Source organism: Macaca nemestrina, chromosome 18 (assembly GCF_043159975.1).
Source record: "Macaca nemestrina isolate mMacNem1 chromosome 18, mMacNem.hap1, whole genome shotgun sequence".
Lineage (NCBI taxonomy): Eukaryota > Metazoa > Chordata > Mammalia > Primates > Cercopithecidae > Macaca > Macaca nemestrina.
In genome coordinates this window covers 56995405-57019154 of record NC_092142.1, presented here as the reverse complement: position 1 = coordinate 57019154, position 23750 = coordinate 56995405, and the positions used below count along the sequence as shown (strand labels likewise).

At 47.5% G+C, this 23750-nt stretch overlaps 1 protein-coding gene across 1 annotated transcript in view; it reads left to right on the top strand.

The window, feature by feature from the left end:
• Nucleotides 1-19677, top strand: part of LOC105491524 (cyclic nucleotide gated channel subunit beta 1) — an 88855-nt gene extending 69178 nt beyond the window's left edge. The window contains exons 29-34 of the mRNA XM_071084654.1: nucleotides 491-588; nucleotides 683-766; nucleotides 4177-4295; nucleotides 4548-4694; nucleotides 14014-14233; nucleotides 17598-19677. Of these exons, the coding sequence (XP_070940755.1) occupies nucleotides 491-588; nucleotides 683-766; nucleotides 4177-4295; nucleotides 4548-4694; nucleotides 14014-14233; nucleotides 17598-17891 (962 nt within the window). The 3' untranslated portion in view covers nucleotides 17892-19677. The remainder of the gene's footprint in view (nucleotides 1-490; nucleotides 589-682; nucleotides 767-4176; nucleotides 4296-4547; nucleotides 4695-14013; nucleotides 14234-17597) is intronic.
• Nucleotides 19678-23750: the final 4073 nt, after the last annotated feature.

The following is a 23750-nucleotide window of genomic DNA, read 5'->3' as shown; positions in this document are numbered from 1 at the left end:
CTGAGATCATGCCACTGTACTCCAGCCTGGGCGACAGAGAGAGACTCTGTCTTAAAAAAAAAAAAAAAAAAAAAAAAAAAGGTGCCTGGCTCACTGGCTCATAGAAGTGCTCCAGAGACTTTAGTTCTTGCTGATGTTGTCCTTACAGGACACTGGGAACACAGGTGACCGATAATTGCAACAGTGCAGGGGCTACTAACATAGTAACTGAGTGGGGGATGTCAAGGGAAGGCTTCCAGGAGGAGGTGACATTAGTGCTGGATTCTGAAGAATGAGTAGGAGTTTGGGAAATGCACAGGGATGCTCCTGGCAGAGGAAACGGTATTGGCAAAGGCTGGAGTTGAGAGAGGGCGCTCTACAAATCTAGAGTGGTTCTGTACGGCAGGGCAACGGTGTGCCCTGATAAGCCGGTAGGTGGGCACTTGGCCCGTATGTGTGCCTGGGGTGGGGCCTGGCCTTGCCTCTAACCCTTGCCAGGCCTTGTTCACAGATGAGTCAGAGCTGATGGTGCAGCTTCCAGACAAGATGCGGCTGGACCTCGCCATCGACGTGAACTACAACATCGTTAGCAAAGTCGCACTCTTTCAGGTACACCCTTTGGTGCCCTCACCCTCAGGGCTGTGTGAGGCTCCAAACCCAATCTTCTCTAAACAGCGTTCCTTTCCCTTCCTCACTGGGACAGGGCTGTGACCGGCAGATGATCTTTGACATGCTGAAGAGGCTTCGCTCTGTTGTCTACCTGCCCAATGACTATGTGTGCAAGAAGGTGAGCTGGCCCGGCAGCCACTGCTGGATCTGGGGTTCACGATCCCCCTGGCTTTCAAGGAGCTGAGCTGGAGGGGAACCTGCCAGCCCAGGGCAGAGTGAGATTGCTGGGGAGGGAGAGGAGTGTCTGCGGCTTTGTGCTGCAGTGACCTGACCAGATCCAAGAGCAGGAGCGGATTAGGAGGCTTTGCCAGTTCGATGCAATCAGCACACATGCGCCTCTGGCTTTGCAAAGCATTTCCTCAGCTCCACTGACACAGGACCATGAGGTCCAGGACAAAGACCCCCGCACCTTACAGAAAGAGAAGCCGCGGAGCCTGAAGAGGGGCAGGGCCTTGACTGTGTAGCTGGAACTGCTTCTGCGGTCTCCGTCTTCCCATCAGGAAAATGGGGCAGGAGAAGGGGTGGGCTTAGGTCAGAGGTTGCAAACTGGTGGCCTTTGGGTAAGATCCAGCACACAGGTATTCCGTGGGTTTTTTTTTTTCTTTCTAATTTTAAGAAAATGTAGAATTGGTCCCCAACCTTTAAAAATTTGAAGATTTCATATAAAAATTCAGATTTCTGGCTGAAAAGAGACAATCTGCCAGCACTGGATCCACTTCCCAAATGGCAAGAGCCAGCTGGGGTGGAGGAAAGGTTGCCCCAAAGGGGGACATTGTGTCCCTTCCTGATGCCACAGCTCCCACCGCTCCCCACTGCCCCACCCTAGAACCCCCTCCCTGCTCAGCTTCACCCTCTGATCCCAGAAAACGTCTGGGGTTGAATCCTGGGGTCTAACAATGTCTAGAGCCCTTTCTGCTCCCTGTCCTTGGGGTTCAAGGTGAGATCAAGGTACTTGGTGAGTGAGGGGAAGGATCAGGAACCCAGGTTTCAGTCCTCTTGCCCAGAGCTGTTAATAAGCCTGGGTGTGCGTACAGGGGGGAAAACATTACCCAAGCAGGCTCTGCAAGCCTTGGGCACCCCTGTCCCCAAGAAGGTCCCTGTCTCCAGGTTATATGCTGTGCAGCAGTGAAATTTCTGGAAGCAGAGAGCCAGGGTGAAGAGGGGAAAAGGATGCTTCAGAGGGCTGAGGATTTAAAGCTGCAACCTTAGGGGCCAAGAGGGGTCTGGGAACAATAGAGTGACTTGCCTGACATTGGAGTCACTTTCTGGCTGTGCAGCCTTGGGCAAGTGGCTTGCCCTCTCTGAGTCCTGCTCATCTCGTGGATAAAGTGGGGGATGTTGATAGTACCTCCCTCATGGGGTGGTTGTGAGGGCTGAATAAGATGTGCATACAGAGCTTAACACTGTGCCTGCCACACAGCAGGTGCCAGTGCTGTTGCTGTTATCTTCGTGGGTGATGCAGAGTTTGCTTCAAATGAGAAAAAGTGAATCTAAAGTCTGTGATTGCAAATTAAATTGAGCACCTGGTGAGCACGTGTGAAGGGCGCCCTCTGCTGTCTGGTTTTGCTCTGCAGCGATCTCTGAGACACCCTGGGCGCTGGTTAGTGAGGTGAAGGTCCCCTCACCCTTTCACTCTTGTCAAACTAAACAGAAACAGGGAGGCAAACCTCTCTTCCTTTTTGTTAAGGAGGTCATGCATGTGTGAAATGCGCAGGAATTTTCTGTCAAATAAGTCAAAAGTGTGACGGTTACTGCCCTTGGTCACTTCCTGGATCCCTTATTTATTTATTTGTTTGTTTGTTTATTTGAGACCAAGTCCCACTCTTTCGCCCAGGGTGGAGTGCAGTGGCACTGTCTCAGCTCACTGCAACTTCTACCTCCCGGGTTCAAGCAATTCTCCTACCTCAGCCTCCCAAGTAGCTGGGATTACAGGCATGTGCCACCACACCCGGCTCATTTTTTTAGTTTTAGTAAAGACAGGGTTTCACCATGTTGGCCAGGCTGGTTTCGAACTCCTGACTTCAGGTGATGTGCCCACCTCGGCCTCCCAAAGTGCTGGGATTACAGGCATGAGCCACCACACCCGGCCCCCTTTTTAATTATTATTATTATTATTTTCTATAGACCTCCTCTTCCCCTTTTAAACACATGTGACTCACAGGTAGCTGGCCAGGACAAGGCCCGTGAAGGCATGAGGATTGGAAGGCGCGTGGCAGACTAGGTGTTTCTAATTATAGTCCAAAGCAAGCTATTCATTCATGCATGCATTTGGTTTGTCTTGGGATTAAGGCCATTGTATGCGTTTGCCAGGCTGCCACGGGACACTGCACAACACCACAAGCTGGGTGGCCTCTCTCCTCGGCTTGTAGGTGGCCATCTCGGTTTTTTTGTGTGTGTGCTCCTCACATCCTCTTGTCTCTATGCCTGTCTTTGTGTCCACATTTCCATTAGGACACCAGTCCTATTGGATTAGGTCTAGAAGGACCTCATCTTTAGGAATTACATCTGCAATGACCCTATTCCCAAATAAGGTCACATGCTGAGACGCTGGGGATGAGGATTTCAACATAGAATTTGGGAGGGGTACAGAATTCAACCCACAACAACCATGAACTCTGGAACCAGATTGTCTGGGTGCAGATCCCAGCTCTTGGGCAAAGAGTGCTCTCACCTCCGAGGGTTGTTGAGGTTAAGTAGTACACCGCATAAAGCAATCTGGGGCTGGGCATGGTGGCTCACGCCTGTAATCCCAGCACTTTGGGAGGCTAAGGCAGGCAGATCACTTGAGGCCAGGAGTTCGAGACCAGCCTGGCCAACGTGGCGAAACCCTGTCTCTACTAAAAAATACAAAAATTAGCCGAGCGCGGTGGCACATGCCTGTAATCTCAGCTACTTGGGAGGCCGAAGTATGATGCCTGTAATCACAGCTACTTGGGAGGCTGAAGCACGAGAATTGCTTGAACCCAGGAGGCGGAGGTTGCAGTGAGCTGAGATCATGCCACTGCGCTCCAACCTGGGCGACAGAGTGATTCCATCTCAGAAAAAAAAAAAAAAAAAAGGCAATTTGAATACTATCATTATTGTTATTCCCATTCCTGTTGCAGTTAGCAAATGCTTCCTGAGCCCCTGAAATATGCCAGGTGTAGATATCATTTGATGGTGGGAACTGCTATCTGATTTACCCTGCCTCCATCAGTGAGTCTAACTGGAAATTTGCAGAATTCCATTATACCTGCACCTCCCAGGTTAGCTGGCACTTCCCATTCCAGGACATCACTAACTCCCCCACTGCAACCCTATCAGTTATGCAGGACATAGGGTAGTCACTCCTCCAAGTCTACAGATGAGGAGACTGAGGCCCAAGCGGGAAGTGACTGCCCCCATACAACATGCCAAGTTGTGGTGGCAGGGCTAGACACCAGTGCCTAGGTTCCTCCTTGCGGGACCTCCAGCCTCTGGATCCAACCCTGGCTCTTCTCTGGTGACATTGAAGGATGAACAGAGGGACTTGTCCCTTCTCTGTTTCAGGGGGAGATCGGCCGTGAGATGTACATCATCCAGGCAGGGCAAGTGCAGGTCTTGGGCGGCCCTGATGGGAAATCTGTGCTGGTGACGCTGAAAGCTGGATCTGTGTTTGGAGAAATAAGGTCAGAGGCAGCTGGGGTAAAGTGAGGGGCCTGTGGCAAGCGCTGGGAAAGGAGGCGGCCAGCGGGCAGTGAGAGTGTCTATGGCTTGGCAGATGCAGCACTGGCACCTGCTGATGTATGTGGGGATGGGGGTGGGGGAAGGCTCTCATCTGTGTGGGGCCACCACTGTGCTCCACACATGGGAAAGAAAGATCTGAATGTGACCAAAATCACAGTCTCTGAAGGGTCTCCTTCCTCCCTTTTCTGCCCCAGCTTGCTGGCTGTTGGGGGTGGGAACCGGCGCACGGCCAACGTGGTGGCCCACGGGTTTACCAACCTCTTCATCCTGGATAAGAAGGACCTGAATGAGATTTTGGTGCATTATCCTGAGTCTCAGAAGTTACTCCGGAAGAAAGCCAGGTATGTAACTCTTCTTTCATTTAATAGAAAATTGCTAAGGACAATGAATTTCTCTTACGTAACCACAGTACCTTTATTTTTTATTTATTTATTTTTTGAGATGACGTCTTGCTCTGTCACCCAGGCTGGAGTACATTGGAGTGATGATGACTCACTACAGCCTCAACCTCCTGGGTTCAAATGATCCTCCTGCCTCAGCTTCCCATGTAGCTGGGACTATAGGCACATACCACCATGCTCGGCTAATTTTTAAAGTTTTTTCTAGAGCTGGGGTCTCACTACATTGCCCAGGCTGGTATCAAACTCCTGGGCTCACATGATCTGCTCTGACCTCCCAAAGTGCTGGGATTACAGGTGTGAGCCACTGCGCCATTAAAATAAGGAAATTTCGTATTGAAACAACACTATTATCTCATTCATAATCCATCTTCAGATTTTGCTAATTCTTCAAGAATATCCTTTGTACCTTTTCTTCTTTTCCATGCCTGAATCAAGTCTAGGATCACATATTGTAATTAAGGTGCAGAGTATTCTTAGTCTTCCTTGATCTGGGATAGTTCTTCAGGCTTTTCCAACCTTTAGTGACTTGGATGTCTTTTGAGCATACAGGCCAGTTATTTTTTATTTGTTTATTTATTTTTTTTGAGACAGAGTCTTGCTCTGTTGCCCAGGCTGGAGTGCCGTGGCACAATCTCAGCTCAGTGTAACCTCTGCCTCCTGGATTCAAGCAATTCTCCTGCCTCAGCCTCCTGAGTAGCTGGGATTACAGGCACATGCCACCACGCCTGGCTGATTTTTGTATTTTTAGTAGAGACGGGGTTTCACCATGTTGGTCAGGCTGGTCTCAAACTCCTGACCTCGTGATCCACCCACCTCAGCCTCCCAAAGTGCTGTGGTTACAGGCATGAGCCACCACACCTGGCCCATACAGGCCAGTTATTTTATAGAATGCCCCTCAGTTGGGGTTTGTCTGATGGTTTTCTCGTGATTACCATTAGAGTCTGCATTTTTGGCAGGAAGAACTCGGAAGTGATGTCGCTTCTGCAGCAAATGTACTGAGAGGCACATGATGCCGATTACTCCCAATATCGATTATTTTCACTTTGATTACTTGGTTAAGGTTTCTGTACTATGAACCTATTTTCCCTTAAACCTAATTCCTAAGTAATTAGTGGGGAGTCACCTTCAGACTATGAGGATATCCTGTTCCCCATCAAACTTTTACCCACCACTTTTAGCATCCTTTGATGGTTCCTCTCTATGATAGTTACAAAGAGATTGCTATGATAGTTGTAAAATGGTAATTTTGTAACTCCACTCCTTCCTTGATTATTAACTCGCGGTCAGCTGTATGGAAGAACTTTTTCTTCTCTCCCACTTGTTTATTCATTTCTCAACGTATATCGGCATGGATTTACTTGATTCCATGAACACTCTGTTAATAATTATTATTTTGATGCTCAAATTGGTCCAATTTGGCCCTGGGCACTTTTTCAAGGTGGCTCATTTGTGACCTTTGTGATATCCCTGTCATATTTGAGCACTTCCTTGCTTACTCAAGTAACAGTAAGCCACAACCAGATGCCCTGGTTCATCTTGTACATCCCTTGTGGTATCCTGGAAATGGCAGTTTTCTCCAAGGAGCCTTGATTCCTTTTACTGCGGGATGGTTTTTAGAAACCAAGATCTGAGTCGTAGGAGCACTCATTGCTACTGGAGTGCTACAGGCCTCTGCAGCAGACGGAACCAAGAAACACACCCACGTACACACCAGGATGTGTAAATACAAATATATTTATATAAAATACATATATAATATCTATATATAAAATACACACACACATATACATATATATGCCAACATCAATTTTTCTGTTTTTCTACTGATTGATCTATCTATAAAATAATTTCAATCCAGCACCACAGAATTAATTATTTTTAAATTTTAATTTAATTTAATTTTTTGAGACAGAGTTTCACTCTTGTCACCCAGGCTGGAGTGCAGTGGCAGTGGCGCCATCTCAGCTCATTGCAACCTCTGCTGGGATTAAAGGCATGTGCCACCACACCTGCCTAATTTTTGTATTTTCAGCAGAGATGGGGTTTCACCATGTTGGCTAGACTGGTCTCGAATTCCTGACCTCAGGTGATCTGCCTGCCTCGGCCTCCCAAAGTTGCTGAGATTATAGGTGTGAGCCACCGTGCCCTGCTACCACATATTAGAATTCATTCTAATATTCTCCCTTTTCATACTTGTAAATCTCTTCTCCAACACTGAGCAGTACAGAGAAGTTCATTTCAGAATTTCCAGCCCATGTCACTGTAAAAACAAAGAGTAAGTCTTCTAGATAGAGGTCAGTACTGGATGCAGCTCTTCTGTCTTTAGCCCGAGTATATATGATGTAAGTGTTATGTTCAAAGTTATCTGGAGTCCTTCTCTTCCTCCCCCACCCTTTAATGTGGTTACTTTATTCATCTGAAATACAGGTAGGTTCACTTATTTCAGTTTACATTCCATTTAGGGCTCCTGCCACCCTGATCTTTGTTGACTTTTTCTTGTTTTAAGTATGTAGAACATTAACATGTTCCTGAAGGTCAGCACTCTGCAAAATGGGGCACTCAGAAAAGCGTCCCAACTCTCCCTGTCCCCATTGCCCCCTGACTGCAACCCCCGTTATTACGTGATTCATTGCATCAATTTCTGCCTTTTCTTTCCTCTGCTTACTTTTGCAAAAATAGACAGATCCACAAACATTTTCTTTTTTCTTTTTTGAGATCAAGTCTCGTTCTGTAGCCCAGGCTGGAGTGCAGTGGTTTGATCTTGGCTCACTGCAACCTCCACCTCCCAGATTTCAAGCGATTCTCCTGCCTCAGCGTCCTGAGTAGCTGGGATTACAGGCATCCACCACCATGCCTGGCTAATTTTTGTATTTTTAGTAGAGATGGAGTTTTGCCATGTTGTCCAGGCTTGTCTCGAACTCCTGACCTCAGGTGATCTGCCTGCCTCTGCCTCCCAAAATTCTGGCATTACAAGTGTGAGCCATCACGCCCAGCCCAAACATTTTCTTATTTCTTCTTTCTTACACAAAATGTGGCATGCTGTAGATTCTTGTTGTACTTTACTTTGTTTCCACATGACGACAAAACCCGGAAATCATCGTCTATCAGTGCAGAGTCAGTTTCCTCATTCCTTTCCACAGTGGCAGAACATTCCTGTAAATGGGCATTTAGGGTATTTCCAAAATTTTGCAATTACAAACAGTGGTGCAATGAATAACTGTGTGCATCTGTATTTTGCATTGTTGGGGAACACGTCATTCTTTTTAGAAAAGCCAGTTTTTGTTTTCAAACCCTTAAGATCAGGTTTCAAATTGAGCGACAGGCATCGTGGTGTGGCAGGAACCCCACAATAGGTCTGGGATGCTGGCGGGGCTCAGGTCCCTTCCATGTGAGGTGCTGGCTGTGTGACTTTGAGGAAGTTGTTAACTTTTCTGGTCTCAGTTGTCTCCTATGTAAAATAAAGGTCATAACCCCTACTTTGCTGCTGTAATTTTTTTTTTTTTTTGAGATGGACTGTTGCTCTGTTGCCCAGGCTGGAGTGCAGTGGCACAATCCTGGCTCACTGTAACCTCCGCCTTCTGGGTTTAAGCGATTTGATTCTCCTGCCTCAGCCTCCCCAGTAGCTGGGACTACAGGCATGTGCCACCACACCCGGCTAATTTTTGTATTTTAAGTAGAAACGGGGTTTCACCATGTTGACCAGGCTGGTCTGGGACTCCTGACCTCAGGTGATCCGCCCGCCTCGGCCTCCCAAAGTGCTGAGATTATAGGTGTGAGCCACTGTGCTTGGCCTGCTGCTGTGAAAATCAAATAGTGTGTGGGAATGTCTCCGGTGGGGTGCCTGTCATGTCAGAGAGCTCAGTGCATGTTAATAACGATCACTTCAGGCCAGGTGCAGTGGCGCATGATTGTAATCGCAGCACTTTAGGAGGCTGAGGCGGGAGGATCACTTCAGCCCAGAAATTTAAGGTTAATGTGAATTATGATCGTGCCACTGCACTCCAGCCTGGTTGACAGAGCAAGACCTTGTCTCTAAAATAAATAAGCAATTGTTCCTCTGTAGCCATCAAATTCACCTTATAATTTTTCAATTGGCTAAAACCTTTTTAATCCACATATCTGGGTTTTCCTCCTTGTCTTGTATCACATATTCTTATCTTCCCCTTCATTCTATACAATGACACCAGAAATAAACTGCACAGAGAGTTGCCATAATAAAGGGAAGAAACTCACCAGCATCCATTCCTACAGCACAGTGATGTATTGAGTACAGAGTGCTGAGTTCTGGGGACACAGCAAGGACCAAACAAAACTCACATTCTAGTCAGGGAACCAACAATGGAAAGCTGAGTGATGATGTGATGTGTCTGGCTATGAGGAAACAAAGCCACAGGAGGAGCGGGAAGTGACGGAGTGTTGCCTGAGATAAGCTGGTTGGGGAAGCTGCTCTGAGCAGTTGGCATTTCAACAAGACCTGTACAAAGCAAAGGAGTGAGCTGGCAGACTGATGGCTGGGAACAGCATTCTGGGCAGAGGGAACAGCATGTGCAGAGGCTCTGAGGAGGAGCAGGCTTAGTGTGTGGGTGGCACAACAGCGAGAAAATTAGCATAGCTTGGTGTGGGATCAGAGGAGTGTAGGGGAAGAGATTGGGTCGGACCTCAGAGAGAGATGGGAGCCACGGCGAGTTTTACACAGAGGAGTGACTTGAAGTTCCTTAGGTTTTCACAGGAGCCCTCTAGCAGCTTCAAGGTAAAAGGAGGCAGTTTTGATGTCCAAGCATCATGCACACAAGACACTGAGGTGCCCTGGGGAAGGAAGCTGCCCCAAAACTCACCTGGTTGCTCTCAAGGAACCCACTGGGCCCTTCCAAAACCCGGGTCTATCTGAATTTCTCCCACCAAATCTCCCCACGTTCCCCACCACATCAGTGGTGCGTGCCAGCGCCTCCTCTCCTGAGGGACAGGGAGGTAGAGTGGACCCTTGTGATTCATGGACTCCATATTTGCAAATTCGCCTCCTCACTGAAATGGGCTCGTAACGCCAAGATCAATACTAACAGGCTTTTGTGGTAATTCAAGGACATGCCCAGAGCAGCAAAATACTTGAGTCACCCCAAGTGCACGCTCCCCGCTGAAGTCCCAGTTCTGCCTTCTGGTTTCAGCTCTTGTACTGCAAACAGGTGTATTTTTATGGTCCATTTAATGCCACTTTTTTTTTTCATTTTTGTGCTTTTTGTTGGCGATCGCACTGTTTAAAATGGCCCCCAAGCATAACGCTGAAGTGCCGTCTCATGTTCCTAAGCACAAGAAGTCTGCGATGTGCCTTACACAGTGAATATGTGTGTTAGATAAGTTTCATTCAGGAATGAATTATAGTGCTGTTGGCTGTGTGTTCAATGTTAATAAAACAACCATCTATATTTAATAAGATGTCTTTAGCCAGCACAGTGGCTCACGCCTGTAATCCCAGAACTTTGGGAGGCTGAGGCAGGTGGATCACCTGAGGTCAGGAGTTCGAGACCAGCCTGGCCAACATGGTGAAACCCCCATCTCTACTAAAACTACAAAAATTGGCAAGGCGTGGTGGTGGGCACCTATAATCCCAGCTACCCGGGAGGCTGAGGCAGGAGAATGGCTTGAACCTGGGAGGCAGAGTTTGCAGTGAGCTGAGATCATGCCACTGTACTGCAGCCTGGGTGACAGAGTGAGACTCTGTCTCAAAATAATAATAATAATAGTAATAATAATATAATAATGTCTTTAAAAAGAAACACACATAAGACAAGTTTATTATTATTAATTTTAGAGACAGGGTTACACTCTTTCACCCAGGCTGGAGTACAGTGACATGATCATAGCTCACTGCAACCTCGAACTCCTGGGCTCAAGAGCTCTCCCGCCTTGGCCTCCCAGTGTGCTGGGACTGTGTGTGAGCCACCACGCCTGGCCAAGTTTATGTATTATGGTTGACGAATGTTGTGATGAGAGATTTGTAGGAATCTAGCCTTGTATTTCCCCTAGCAACAATGTTTCCGTATTTGCTAATTCGGTGTTCGCAGAGATCTCATAGGATATAATTACTACAAATCATGAGATTCAACTCTGCTTGTGGCTGAAAACTGGTGCCAGGTCTCCCCACCCTCTCTTCTTGCTCCCGCCCCCACCAGGAGGAACAAAGCTCAGGAAAGCCATGCTTTTAGCTGTTATCCCATCATCCTGGGTGGGTTAGGCAAGAGTTTGGCAAATCAGATGGGACCCCAAAGGCCCTCCCAAGAGCCGTGCAGAGGCCCCCATTCCTGACAGTGCCTGTGCACCTGTGTCCATACTGAGAAGGCTGAGGTGTGGGTGGCAGGCAGCCAGGCGAAGGAGTGGAGCTAACAGGCCTCACAGCAACATGGTGGGGCGTGGGATGGGGGGCCCAGCCATGAGTCATCAGAGTGGCTGTTTGCTGGCCAGGCCAGCTTGACCAGAGAGGCAGGGGATTGTGTGTGAGCTCTGCCCATCAGGGGAGATACACTATCTGAGAACCATAGTTCTGGGGACATCTGAGTTGGTGAGGGCCACGTGTGGGATTCTGTCCAAGCTCCCTGCTTTGCAGATGGGGGACCCGAGTCCCCAAAGAAGTGAAGTGCTCAGATCTCTGGCTTGACCACTCCAAGAAAGAGAATGAAGAGGTCTTATGTGGGTCACTTGCTCCAGGCTGATTGCTCAATCTCAGTTATAGGGAAGCATACATTATCAGAAAATGAGGACAAATTTCCCTAATCTGGAAATGCCCCAGAAGCCAGCTCAATGTTTCCAAACAGAGACAGCTATTAGCAATCAGCAAAGGTCCTATAAATAGTTATTTTGTTAGAAAGAAAAAGATAGTTCATTTTCACAGCACCCTCAGCCTTCCTGTGGGCTGTCACATCGTGAATTATGGACTCAAATAACATGGGGGACGGTGCCGAGCTGGCGCGTGTCAGAGGCGTCTGGTGAATTATCATGTTTGTGTTCTCCTGGGGGATCTCCAACTAGAAATGCAAATCTTGGGCAATTAATATCAATATGCACCATTTAAACCCATTGCCTTTGATTAGATAAGCAGCCAGTAATGGCCTCATTTTTAAACAAACAAGTTTTGCTGGAGCCCCGATGAATGAATTTGCCAATTCATTGTCTAGGCCCGCTGGTTGCAGGCAGAATTCATTTGTTCTTGAGACAAACTGCTTACCACATGTTTGTAGTGTGAAAAATTCCCGGTAAAAAGGTAGGGCTCTCTTTGATGGAAAAATCTACCCTTATCTAGAGAAACAGGGGGGTACATACCATTAGACGTGGGTGGCAATTCTGCTTCTGCCACTTCCTGGTAACCTTGGGCACATCACTCCCCCTGTTCTGAGTCTCAATTTCCCCAACTGTCAGAGGCACAGTCATCTCAGCCCTTCCCATATCACAGGAGTATTTGTCAGTGTCCAGGAAGATAATGATGTAATGTCGCTTTGTAATCATTAATATCTGGGGCACCGGGGTCAGAAGTGTGGCTTTGAATTCTAGCTTTGCTGCTTCTTAGCTGTGTGGCCTTGGGAAAGTTACTCACCCCCTCTGAACTTCTATACCCTCATTTGGAAATGAGGATGAATAATAAGACCTACTTACGGGGATTGTTGTGAGACTTAAATGAGAGAGTATGTATTAGCATAACAGTATTACCACAAATTTAACCGTTTAAAATCACACACATTCGCGATCTCAGTTTCTGTGGGTCAGAAGTCTGGACATGGCTTAGCTAGGTCCTCTGCAAGATTGTCATCAAGGTGTCTTCCAAGCAGGCTCTCATCTCAAGTCTGGATAGGGGAAGGACCCACTTCCAGGATCACATGGCTGTTGGTGTAATTCAGTTCCTTGGGGTTGTAGGACTGGGGCTCCAGTTCCCACTAGCAATTGGCCAGTGGCTGGCCTCAGGTGCTTGCCATGTGGACCTTCTCCAACACAGCTGGCTGCTCCCTACATCAAAGTCATCAAGGGAGGCCAGGCACCGCGGCTCATGTCTGTAATCCCAACACTTTGCGAGTCCATGGCAGGAGGATCGCTTGAGCCCAGGAGTTCAAGACCAGCGTGAGCAACACAGGGAGACCCCGTCTCTATTACTTAAAATAAAAATCAAATAAAAAATAAATAAAGTCAGCAAGGGAGAGTCCCCTTGCAAGACAGAGCTCTATCACAATCCTGTGTGATATATTCCACCAGTGATAGCCCTTGTTGTATTCTATTGGTTAAAAGCAAGACACATACCCCACTCATCCTCAAGGGAAGGGGACCACAGAGAGGCGTGAACACCAGGAAGGGGGTAATAGGGGCCATTGAAGGGTGCCTGTAAAGGATGGAGCAGAGGGCTTGGCACATATAGACACTCAATACATGCTGATAATTGTGATGGTAACAATGGGGAGGTGACAGTGAAGCAGAAGGAGAAGGAAAGAGCTTTGGTTCCTTTTCCACCTGGGCATCTTATTCCCAATTCCCTATGTGAAAGTGTCCTTCAGGATTTCCTAACTCTTCTGCTGGTTAAAAAAAAGAAAGAGGCCAGGCATGGTGGCTCACACCTATAATTGCAACACTTTGGGAGGCCAAGGCAGGCGGATCGCTTGAGCCCAGGAGTTTGAGACCAGCCTGAGCAACATGGCAAAACCCTGTCTCTACAAAAAAAATTAAAAATTGTGGTTGTGGTGGTGCATATCTGTAGTTCCAGCTACTTGGGTGGGAGGATTGCTTGAGCCATGGAGGTCAAGGCTGCAGTAAGCCATGATCACGCCACTGCACTCCTGCCTGGGTGACAGAGCCAGACCCTGAGAGAGAGAGAGAGAGAGAGAGAGAGAGAGAGAGAGAGAGAGAGAGAAGAGAGAGAGAGAGGAAGAGGAGAGGAGAGGAGAGGATTCAGAAGAGAGAGGAGAGAGGCGAGAGAGAGAGAGACAGAAAGGAAAGAAAGAGAATTTCCTAGCTGTGTGACCTCAGACAAGTTATTCTTGAACCTCTCTGAGCATCACTTTCCTCATCTCTAAGGTACAACAGACAGTAAGACCCACCTCATTACAGTTGTTCTGATTCTTCAATGAGATGCAGTGCATAAAGTACTAAACACGACACTTGGCTCTCTACAATCACCAGCCAAAATCACCACCACCACACCGCTCCAGCTTAAAGGAGGCTACACAAGCGAGCCTTTCTTTTCCCCCAGCGTGCGTCTGTGATGTAAGTGGATGCTGCTTTCTTCCAGGCGTATGCTAAAAAACAACAACAAGCCCAAGGAGGAGAAGAGCGTGCTGATCCTTCCGCCCCGGGCGGGCACCCCGAAGCTCTTCAGCGCTGCCCTCGCTATGACAGGAAAGATGGGCGACAAGGGGGCAAAAGGCGGCAAACTTGCTCACCTCCGGGCCCGGCTCAAAGAACTGGCCGCGCTGGAGGCGGCTGCAAAGCAGCAAGAGTTGCTGGAACAGGTAATGTGGTTGGGAACCCAGCCACCACATCCATTTTGGATATGTGCCAGGGAGAAGGCCGAGGGGTCTCCAAGAGTGGGCCACACATTTAGTTTTAGGGTCTTCCCCGTCCTTTTTCTATCAGTCAGGACTCATTTGGTTACCAGTGACAGAGTGCAAGCTCAAATCAGCTTGAGAAAAAGGGGAATTAGGAGTCAAGTAATCGAAAAGTTCAGGAAAGCCTGGATCCAAAAGCCTGAATGATGCCAATAGGACGAGTTTTCCCATTGTATCATCTCTGCTTTATTCAGCGATGGTTTTATCTCCAGGCAGGTTCTCAAGAGTTCTAGGATGACATCCTCCTGGCATAGCAACTCCAACAGAAAGAAAGCACCTCTTTCCCAGGCATTCTAGCAAAAGTTCCGGGACTCACTGTCATTGGACAGAATTGGGTCACATGCCAATTCTTGAGCCATTCGGTGTGACCAGGGCACTGTGGTGTTCTAAAGAGGCCTGGGTCACATACCCACCCCTGGACTGAGAGTAGGCTGGGAGCAGGATCTCTAAAAGACAGTCTTGATACTGTTGCAGAGGTTAGAGGAGAGGGTGTGAGAAGCAAATGTCCCTCCCCAGAAGACAGTGTGTTCTCATATTTAATACTGTATCTGTGGCAATTTAAGATATTTGGGTCAGGCATGGTAGCTCACACTTGTAATCTCAGCACTTTGAGAGGCCAAGGCAGAGGATCTCTTCAGGCCTGGAGTTCAAGACCAGCCTGAACAACATAGCGAGAACTTGTCTCTACAAATTTTTTCTTTTTTGTTTTTAATTAGCCAGGCTTAGTGGCACATGCCTGTGGTCCTAGCTACTTCGGAGGCTGAGTTGGGAGCATCACTTGAGCCCAGGAAGTCAAGACTGCAGTGAGCTATGATTGCACCATTGCACTCCAGCCTGGGTGACAGAGTGAGACCCTGTCTCAAAAAATGAAAAATAAAACTTTGAAAGTAAAATCCTCTCACACAGGCACAGTGCCTGATGTTCCCACCCCCATAAATCTATGGGGGACATTAAAATTAGTTCTGGGACTTTTTTCTGTGACCAAAGCCAAGAATACCAAGTAGAACAATTACACTAATTATGTTTGTTCATGGCTGTCCCTTAGGAAGGCTGCTGGGGAACTGGAGAGGGCCTGGGGTTAGGCAGACTGGGGTTAACAGTCTACACAGCAGAGTTCAAAGGAGCCCAGTGAACTCAGTCTCAATCCAGCCTGGTGTCAGAGTCCAGGAGACCCATCCAGAGGTTGTTTGACAGTAGAAGTCTGGTGAGTGACATCAAAGCCATCTGGGGTACCAAGACATTCTCCAGATAGAGCCACCAATGGCCCCAGACTGAGGAAAGATGTGATCGCCTGGCTCACAAACTGTCAAGGTCAAGGTGGAGCTGGCAAATGGGGGTCTTCAGCGCTGGCTGCTGTGAGGGCTGACTAGACAGGAACTCCAAGGGTGCCCTCAGCACACTGAGAGCTTCAGCTGGGGCGGGCTTGTGGCTCCTAAGTGGTAGCTCTTCAACAAGGCAGCTTTAAGATGGGAATTAAACTTGCATGAGTGTTCCATTAAAAGGCACTTCCTTTCCAAATCAGAACAACCAGGGCAGAATGGCAGAGTGCAGGGAGCTCTTAACTAGACATCCAGAGACACAAGTCCAAATCCAAGCTCTGTCACCACTAGTTCCATGACCCAGGAAGCCCCTCAAGCTTTTTGAGACTTGAATTACTGAGGGTTGCCTCAGGAGGTCGTAAAGATCAAGCAGGATACCTTGGAGGCCTTTTAGAAAAGCATGTTGAACACAGCAAAGCACTCTTCTGACTTCTCATGATGCTGCTGGTTCCAGCCAGAGCGCCATGCTTCAGGAAGTCCCACAGTGCTCACCATCTGAGCATCCTGCCCTGGAAATGTGTTGTCAATGCACTTTGGGAGGCCGAGGCGGGCAGATCACTTGAGGTCAGGAGTTCAAGACCAGCCTGGCCAACATGGTAAAACCCGGTCTCTACTAAAGATACAAAAACTTAGCCAGGCATGGTGTCATGCACCTGTAATCCCAGCTACTTGGGAGGCTGAGGCAGGAGAATTGCTTGATCAAAGGCAGAGGTTGCACTGAACTGAGATCACACCACTGCACTCCATCCTGGGTGGCAGAGCAAGACTCGGTCTTAGAAGAAAGAAAAAGAAAGAAAAGAAAAGAAAAGAAAAGAAAGAAGGAAGGAAGGAAAAAAGAGAGAGAGAGGGAGGGAGGGAGAGAGGAAGGAAGGAAGAAAGAAAGGAAAGGAAAGGAAAGGAAAGGAAAGGAAAGGAAAGGAAAGGAAAGGAAAGGAAAGGAATAGAGTTTAGGGTAACAGGGAAGGGTGGGACAGGGGCACCAAAACACAGAAATACTGAGACAGAAGGGGAAGCATATCCCAAGAGAGGCCTTGGGCTCTCGGAGCATTTTGGCTGCCCCCTCTCCATTTTTTTCTTTCAATATCCTACGACTTGAGCAAATGGCGCAGGTCTCTCCACACAAGCACGTTGACTGCTCTCACTTGAAACTCACAAGCACCACTTCACACGGGTCTTGGGCAGCTGAGGATCATTCCAGCCTCCTCTGGGGGCTGCTCCCTCTCCAGTTTCCTTCCTTGCAGAGATGGGATCAGGCAGAGTGGGAGGGGCCACAGGTATCCACAAAGGCTTGGTTTAATTACCCAGTCCCCTACTGATGCGAAGCCCATGGCCATCGCTTGTGGGAGGCAGCACAGGCTGGAGGCTGGAGGTATCCATCAAGTCTCCACATACAGTGTCAGCGCAGCCCAATACCAGGGGTACCCAGTCCTAGGCTATCCCTGAAGATCTCAACCTTTGAGACCTTCCAGAAAGGGGGCCCAGCCCCAGCAGCCTCTCCCCTCATCACTTTTTACCCTGTTTGCTTGGAGTTCTTTTCATCCACTCCAGGAGTGCCCATCCCTGGTAACAGATGGTTCAGCCTTTGCAGAGGCCTTGTGGGTACTCCCTCAGAGTCACTGCCTGGCTTGCTTCAGCAGCTCGGGGGAGGGGCCCTGTGCTTGAAACAACAGCCTCATCCCAGCTTCCAGCCCCACAGCCTAGATCTAAGACATGCCAAGACTTTCCATGAAATCCAACCGGGACTTTTAATCTGTACACTTCCCCATAATGTACTTTGTTTCTCCTAAATAACCCCCACGCGGCTCCACCCCACCCACTAGATTTCACCCGCTCTGTGTTCCGCTGTCCTCTTTGGGGGCCCAAAAAGGCTGGAACAGGGAGGTGTCCAAGACCCTTCCAAGACCCCTCCCAGAGTCTGTGCCTCACGAGCCACCCTTTCTGGATTCCAGGCCAAGAGCTCGCAAGACGCCAAGGGAGAGGAAGGCTCGGCCGCCCTAGACCAGCCCACGCCCCCAAAGGAGGCCACCCCCGACCCACCCGCGCCCCAGACGCCCCCCGAACCCCTGGGGTCTCCACCGCGCTCTCCACCGCCTGCCTCCCTTGGGAGGCCCGAGGGAGAAGAGGAGGGGGCGGCCCAGCCTGAGGAGCACTCGGTAAGGATCCGCATGAGCCCAGGCCCGGAGCCCGGCGAGCAGATCCTGTCGGTGGAGATGCCGGAGGAAAAGGAGGAGAAGGTGGAGTAAGGTGTGGTGAGGCGGCTCCCACGCGCAGTTCCGGCAGGTGTGCCCCCAATGCCCGCTGCGCCCCTGCGCCCCAGCTTCCCCCACGGCCCAAGAGGAGATGTTTTTCCGCAGTCGTGGCCTCAGTGGCTGCAGCTCTGACCGCCCTGCCAGCACGCCAGCCCCGACTCAGCTCCTCGCGGGCTGGGCCTGAGCTCGACACATTTCATCAAGTGTTCCAGTCCCTGAGCTCTCAGTATCAGTTGAGAGCCCTGCCTTTTCCTGACTGTTCCTTTTTTTAAGAACAAAATGATGTTCCACTTTTAAAGTTCATGGGTGGGGGATAAAATGAGGCTCCAATATATGGGAAGCTTTGTTGAACAAGTAAAGGGTTATTGAATGTGTGGGGTTTCCCCTCAGGAATTTGTCTAACACATTTCAAGGATAGAAAATACTTCACGGCCGGGCATGGTGGCTCATGCCTATAATCCCAGTGCTTTGGGAAGTCGAAGGAGGAGGATCACTGGAGGCCAAGAGTTGGAGAGCAGACTGGGCAACATAGCGAGACCCCATCTCAAACAAAAACAAAACAAAACAAAATAGGCAGGTGTGGTGGTGTGCACCTGTAGTCCCAGCTACTGGAGAGGTTGAGGCAGGAGGATGGCTTGAGCCCAGGAGTTTCTGGCTGTGGTGAGCTGGACACAGTGAGACCTTGTCTCAAAGAACTAAAAGATAGCCAGGCACAGTGGTTCACATCTGCAATCCCAGCACGTTGGGAAGCTGAGATGGGAGGATTGTTTGAGACCAGGAGTTCAAGATCAGCCTGGGCAACGTGTTGAGACCCCATCTCTACAAAACAGTAGCAGAAACAAAAGCAAACAACAACGTACACAAACAAAGAAACAAAGAAAGGAGGGCAGCCGAGCTGTTCAGCTGAGAATTGCCTGGTTCTGAGCTGAGCTTGGGACACTGTTTTCTTTTGCGGGCAATCACACTAGGGGGCTGGATGCCCATTAGGGTAGTTAGTGCTTATCTTCCTCAGACTCTATTCAATTCCAGTGCAATGCCATTATCTCAGAACAGATAGAAGGGAAATGGACTTACTGGCCAGGGACTGCTAGCGTTTCTGCCTCTGCCAGGAGGACAGCCCGGTAGGAGCATCCTCTGCCTATCATCCTGAGAAACCCCATTCGCCAGCAGGGATCAGTCCGTTACTCACTTTTGACACTCTCGCTGTAGAGATGGTGGCAGCAACTTCAATTAATCCTAGAAAATGAAATCTCCCAGCTGATGACAGCACTTACATTCCCTAAAGCTTTCCAGATCATGTCATGTTGCTTTTATGATTCAGACAAAAAAAAAAAAGAAAGAAAAAAGGATCATTCAGGGAATGAATATTTATCGAGAGGATTTTATTTGCATACTGAATGGCTCTTGGGGGAGTGAGTGATTAAAAATAAAATCTAGCATTCTAGTATTAGGCCATTTGTTTCCACCTGCAACAGTGAACATAAAGGACCTGGAATTCCAATAGGTCCTGCCCATTTTATATAAAATTACAGGAAAACGTGAGCTGCTCAGAGGCCTTTAAGGTTTGCAAATGTCTATATGTATTTGTCCATCCACTAAAAACAACATTCATTTCCATTGCAGAAAATTGAAAGAATGTGGGAGTCCCCAGGCTGGTCTAAGCATTTCCAAATCCCAGAGTCACAAACAGATTTGTCTAGTTGATGGCTTGTCACATGATCCGGGTAATCATCACATTGAATATAGTGATTGACCTTATTATTTTACCTTTTTTTTTTTTTTTTAAAAAAAGCGCTTTTAAAATGTATTTTAATAGACAATAACATATTTACATGGGTACAAAAGGATATCCAATAAAAATTCTTCATCCTGCCCTGGTACCCAGCTTCCTTGGTTCCCTCTCTGGAAGCAACCACTGTTAACAGTTTCTCCTGTATCATTTCAGAGTTATTTTATGCTTATACAAGGAAATATGTAACTGCTTCTTCCCTTCCTTTTTAATTTTAACAGAAGTGGTAACACATATTAGAACCACTGTTATTTTTCACTTAATTTACTTTGGAGATGGTTCCCTATCCTTAAAGAGCATGCTTGTTTTTTTGGTGACAGCAATCTAGTTTGTTGTATGGATGCATGATAACATTTAAACCACTCTCCCATTGATGGGCATTTGCGTTGTTTCCAATCTTACACTGTTAAAAATAATGCTGCAATAAAACAATCTTGTGCAGACATAATTTCACTGGTAAATATCTTTTAAATGGGGGAACTCTGCAAGTTTAGGCAGTTATTTTTCCTTCGTCTCCATTTACTATTTGTATATTTGTACCACATAGTCTAAGATCGAAGCACAGAGAATGCTTCCACCATTAGCAAGTGTTTCAGATGTGCTAACAAACACATTGCTTTTCAGTAAATGGCAAAATGCTTCAACAGCACCTTCCCTGTGAGATCCTATTTTATAAGGAATCTTTTTTATACGAATGTACTTATTCTTTTAGATATCAGTTCTTGAATATGTACTCCTTATGATATAAAGCAAGAGATTCTTGAGGTTCCCAAGAATTGTCCTGGAAAGAAAATTGATTTTGAAATGAGATTTGCAGTGTTTTAATTTCGCTGAGATAACTCCTTTAACGCAGTACTTTCACAAAACTTAGTTATTACATAAATTGAATTTGAGGCTGGCATTCTTCCCCAAATTGAATTGGACTGGTTGTTTGCTGAGGTATGAATGGAACAGCTCAGAGGCATTATAATTCTGTAACTGAAACAGGACCCTTATTTATGTATGTTCAATCTCTACTTATTTAAAATGTCTCAGCAGTTCCTGCATTTAGATGGAAAACAAATAGCCAATATTTTTTTAACTACATAAATATTTTAAATAGAATGAAAACCAAGAAGCTGTTTCAAATTTTATTATCAAAGTGTGTTCAGCTACCTGGAATATTTTAGTCTGTTTTCTTAGTAAACATGAACACTTTATTTACACTCTGCCTTTCATATTACAATGCATTTAATTAAAGTATTTAGACAAACGTTCCTGGCTTGAGGATTCATTTCAGAAATCAGCCATGGGTGACAGACACCTTTGTGAGAAAAACTATGTAAATTTCCTGGCCCAGGCACTCCAGCAAATGTCCTACGGACATCCTTCTGGTTCTAATCCATCCTGCATTCCTATTGCTGGAATGATATTCTTATCAAACCTCTATGGCCACTTTGAGAAGCTGAGGTGGGAGGATTGCTTGAGCCCAGGAGTTCAAGACCAGCCTGGGCAACATAGTAAGACTCCAACTCTATTAAAAGAAAAAACAGGCTGGGTACAGTGGCTCATGCCTGTAATCCCAGCATTTTGGGAGGCTGAGGCAGGCGGATCACCTGAGGTCAGGAGTTCGAGACCAGCCTGGCCAACATGGTGAAACCCCGTCTCTACTAAAAAAATACAAAAAATTTAGCCGGGTGTGGTGGCGGGTGTCTGTAATCCCAGCTACTTGTGAGGCTGAGGCAGGAGAATCACTGGAAACTGGGAGGCGGAGGCTGCAGTGAGCCGAGATCGTGTCATTGCACTCCAACCTGGGTGACAGAGCAAGACTCCGTTTCAGAAAAAAAAAAAAGAAAGAAAAAGAAAAGAAAAAATAGGGCCAGGTGTGGTGACTCATGCCTGTAATCCCAGCACTTTGGGAAGCTGAGGTGGGTGGATCACCTGAGGTCAGGAATTCGAGACCAGCCTGGTCAACATGATGAAACCCCATCACTACTAAAAATACAAAAATTAGCCAGGTATGGTGGCTCACGCCTGTAGTCCCAGCTACTCTGGAGACTGAGGCATGAGAATTACTTGAACCCAGGAGGCAGAGGTTGTAGTGAGCTGAGATCGTGCCATTGCACTCCAGCCTGGGCAACAGAGTGAGACTCAGTCTCAAAAAAAACCACCACCAACAACAAAAAACCCAAAAGACTTCATGGCCTCCAGGACTCTAAGCCCTTCAAGTTAAAAGCCCCTTTATGTCTGTGCCATCTCATCTATTATAAGACAACTTACAATTTCCCCAGCCCATTAGATTTGTTCAATGACGCACAGTGCTGATAAACATGGACGCAAGGATTCAGACTGCCTGGCTTCCAATCCCAGTTTGATCATACACCATGGACCTCTCTGAGCCCCAATGATCTCATCTATAAGATGGATATAATACTTTGAGTCACACAGGGCCACCGTGATAATTAATAGACTGAAATTGCCAAGTGTGAGTGGGCATGAGGAATAAAAGCAACGCACCACCCCTCTTACTCTGATAGTTGGTGTAGACTGGAAGCCTCTGGATAGCTCTGTCTTCTCGGAACTCTGACTCTGCCTAGGGTTATACACACAGAGGGCTTTGATCACCTCTTTTCTTGACTCTTTAACAGTGTTTGTACAAAGGGCTGGACACATGTTAATTATAACAATATAAATCGCAGATTTCCCTACCATCAATTAATGATTTAACCCAACTTTATAACAAAACAGACCCTAAAACACCCCAGCAAGGCTTACTCTCCTTGGGGCAATCACTCCAGTTCTGGGCTAGGCCCAGGGCTGTCTTCGTGGGCTTGTGTCCTGTGCAGTCACATAGGACTCTGTGTCCAGAAGCGCTCTGTGCTTGAAATTCTGAATAAGTTTTGAGCCATGGGTCCTGCATTTTATTTGCACTGGTTCCCACAGGTGATATAGCCTGTCCTGGCCAGGTCGCGATACTACGCAGTATCTGAAATGGTCAGTGGTTGAAGGAGGTAAAGATGTCTTTTGTGCACTCAGCTTCCGTCTCTCTTCTTCTAGCCCCAGAATTCTGCTTCCCCTTTTGGAAGATTACCTTTCAGTCATGTGTAGTGACTCCAACACAATGACCTAAGCCAGGCCCGTTGGCTCTCTTTGCTGGGAAGGTGAATCTTAAGAAGGATGGCCCACTCCTCCCTTGCTAACAGAGCCCTGATTTAGCTTTGGACAGCAGCATGCCCATCCCCAGAAGATGAAGCCCCTGGTATAAGCCAATCACTGCTCTCTGTTCTTTTTTGCCTAATTCTTGCCTTTCCAGACTTTTTTGTAGCTAGGTGTGACCCAGTTTCAACCCGTGAATTGATCAAGTATGGAAAGCGCTCTGTTGCTGTTGTCCTTCTCCTGCCTGGGATACTGAAGTGAGAATGTATTTGGAGCTGCAGCAGCCATCTCATGACTGAACAGCCAAAAATTGGAGAGAGGCAGCCTGTGACATGTGTGAGCTGCCAAATCAACCTTGAAACCACGCGTGTTCAGACTACTCACTATATGAGAGAATGAAATCTCTTTATTATTTAAAGCCATTCATATTGTCTCTGTTACCTGCAGCTGAAAACATCCTGATGTAGGAACAGTGAAATGGGCTAGGCATGGTGGCTCACGCCTATAATTTCAGCACTTTGGGAGGCTGAGGCAAAAGGACCACTTGAGCCCAGGAGTTTGAGGCCAGCCTGGGTAACATACCAAGACCCCGTCTCTACAAAAAAATAAAAAATAAAAAAATAGCTGGGCATGGTAGTGCACTCTTCTAGTCCCAGTTACTTGGGAGGCTGAGGCAGGAGAACCACTCCAGCTCAGGAGTTTGAGGCTGTAGTGAATTATGATTGTGCCACTGTACTCCAGCCTAGGTGACAGAGTCAGACCCTGTCTCTAAAAAAAGGCCAGGTGCGGTTGGGCATAGTAGCTTACGCCTGTAATCCCGGCACTTTGGGAGGCTAAGATAGGCGGATCACAAGGTCAGGACATTGAGACCATCCTGACCAACATGGTGAAACCCCATCTCTACTAAAATACAAAAAAAAAAAAAATTA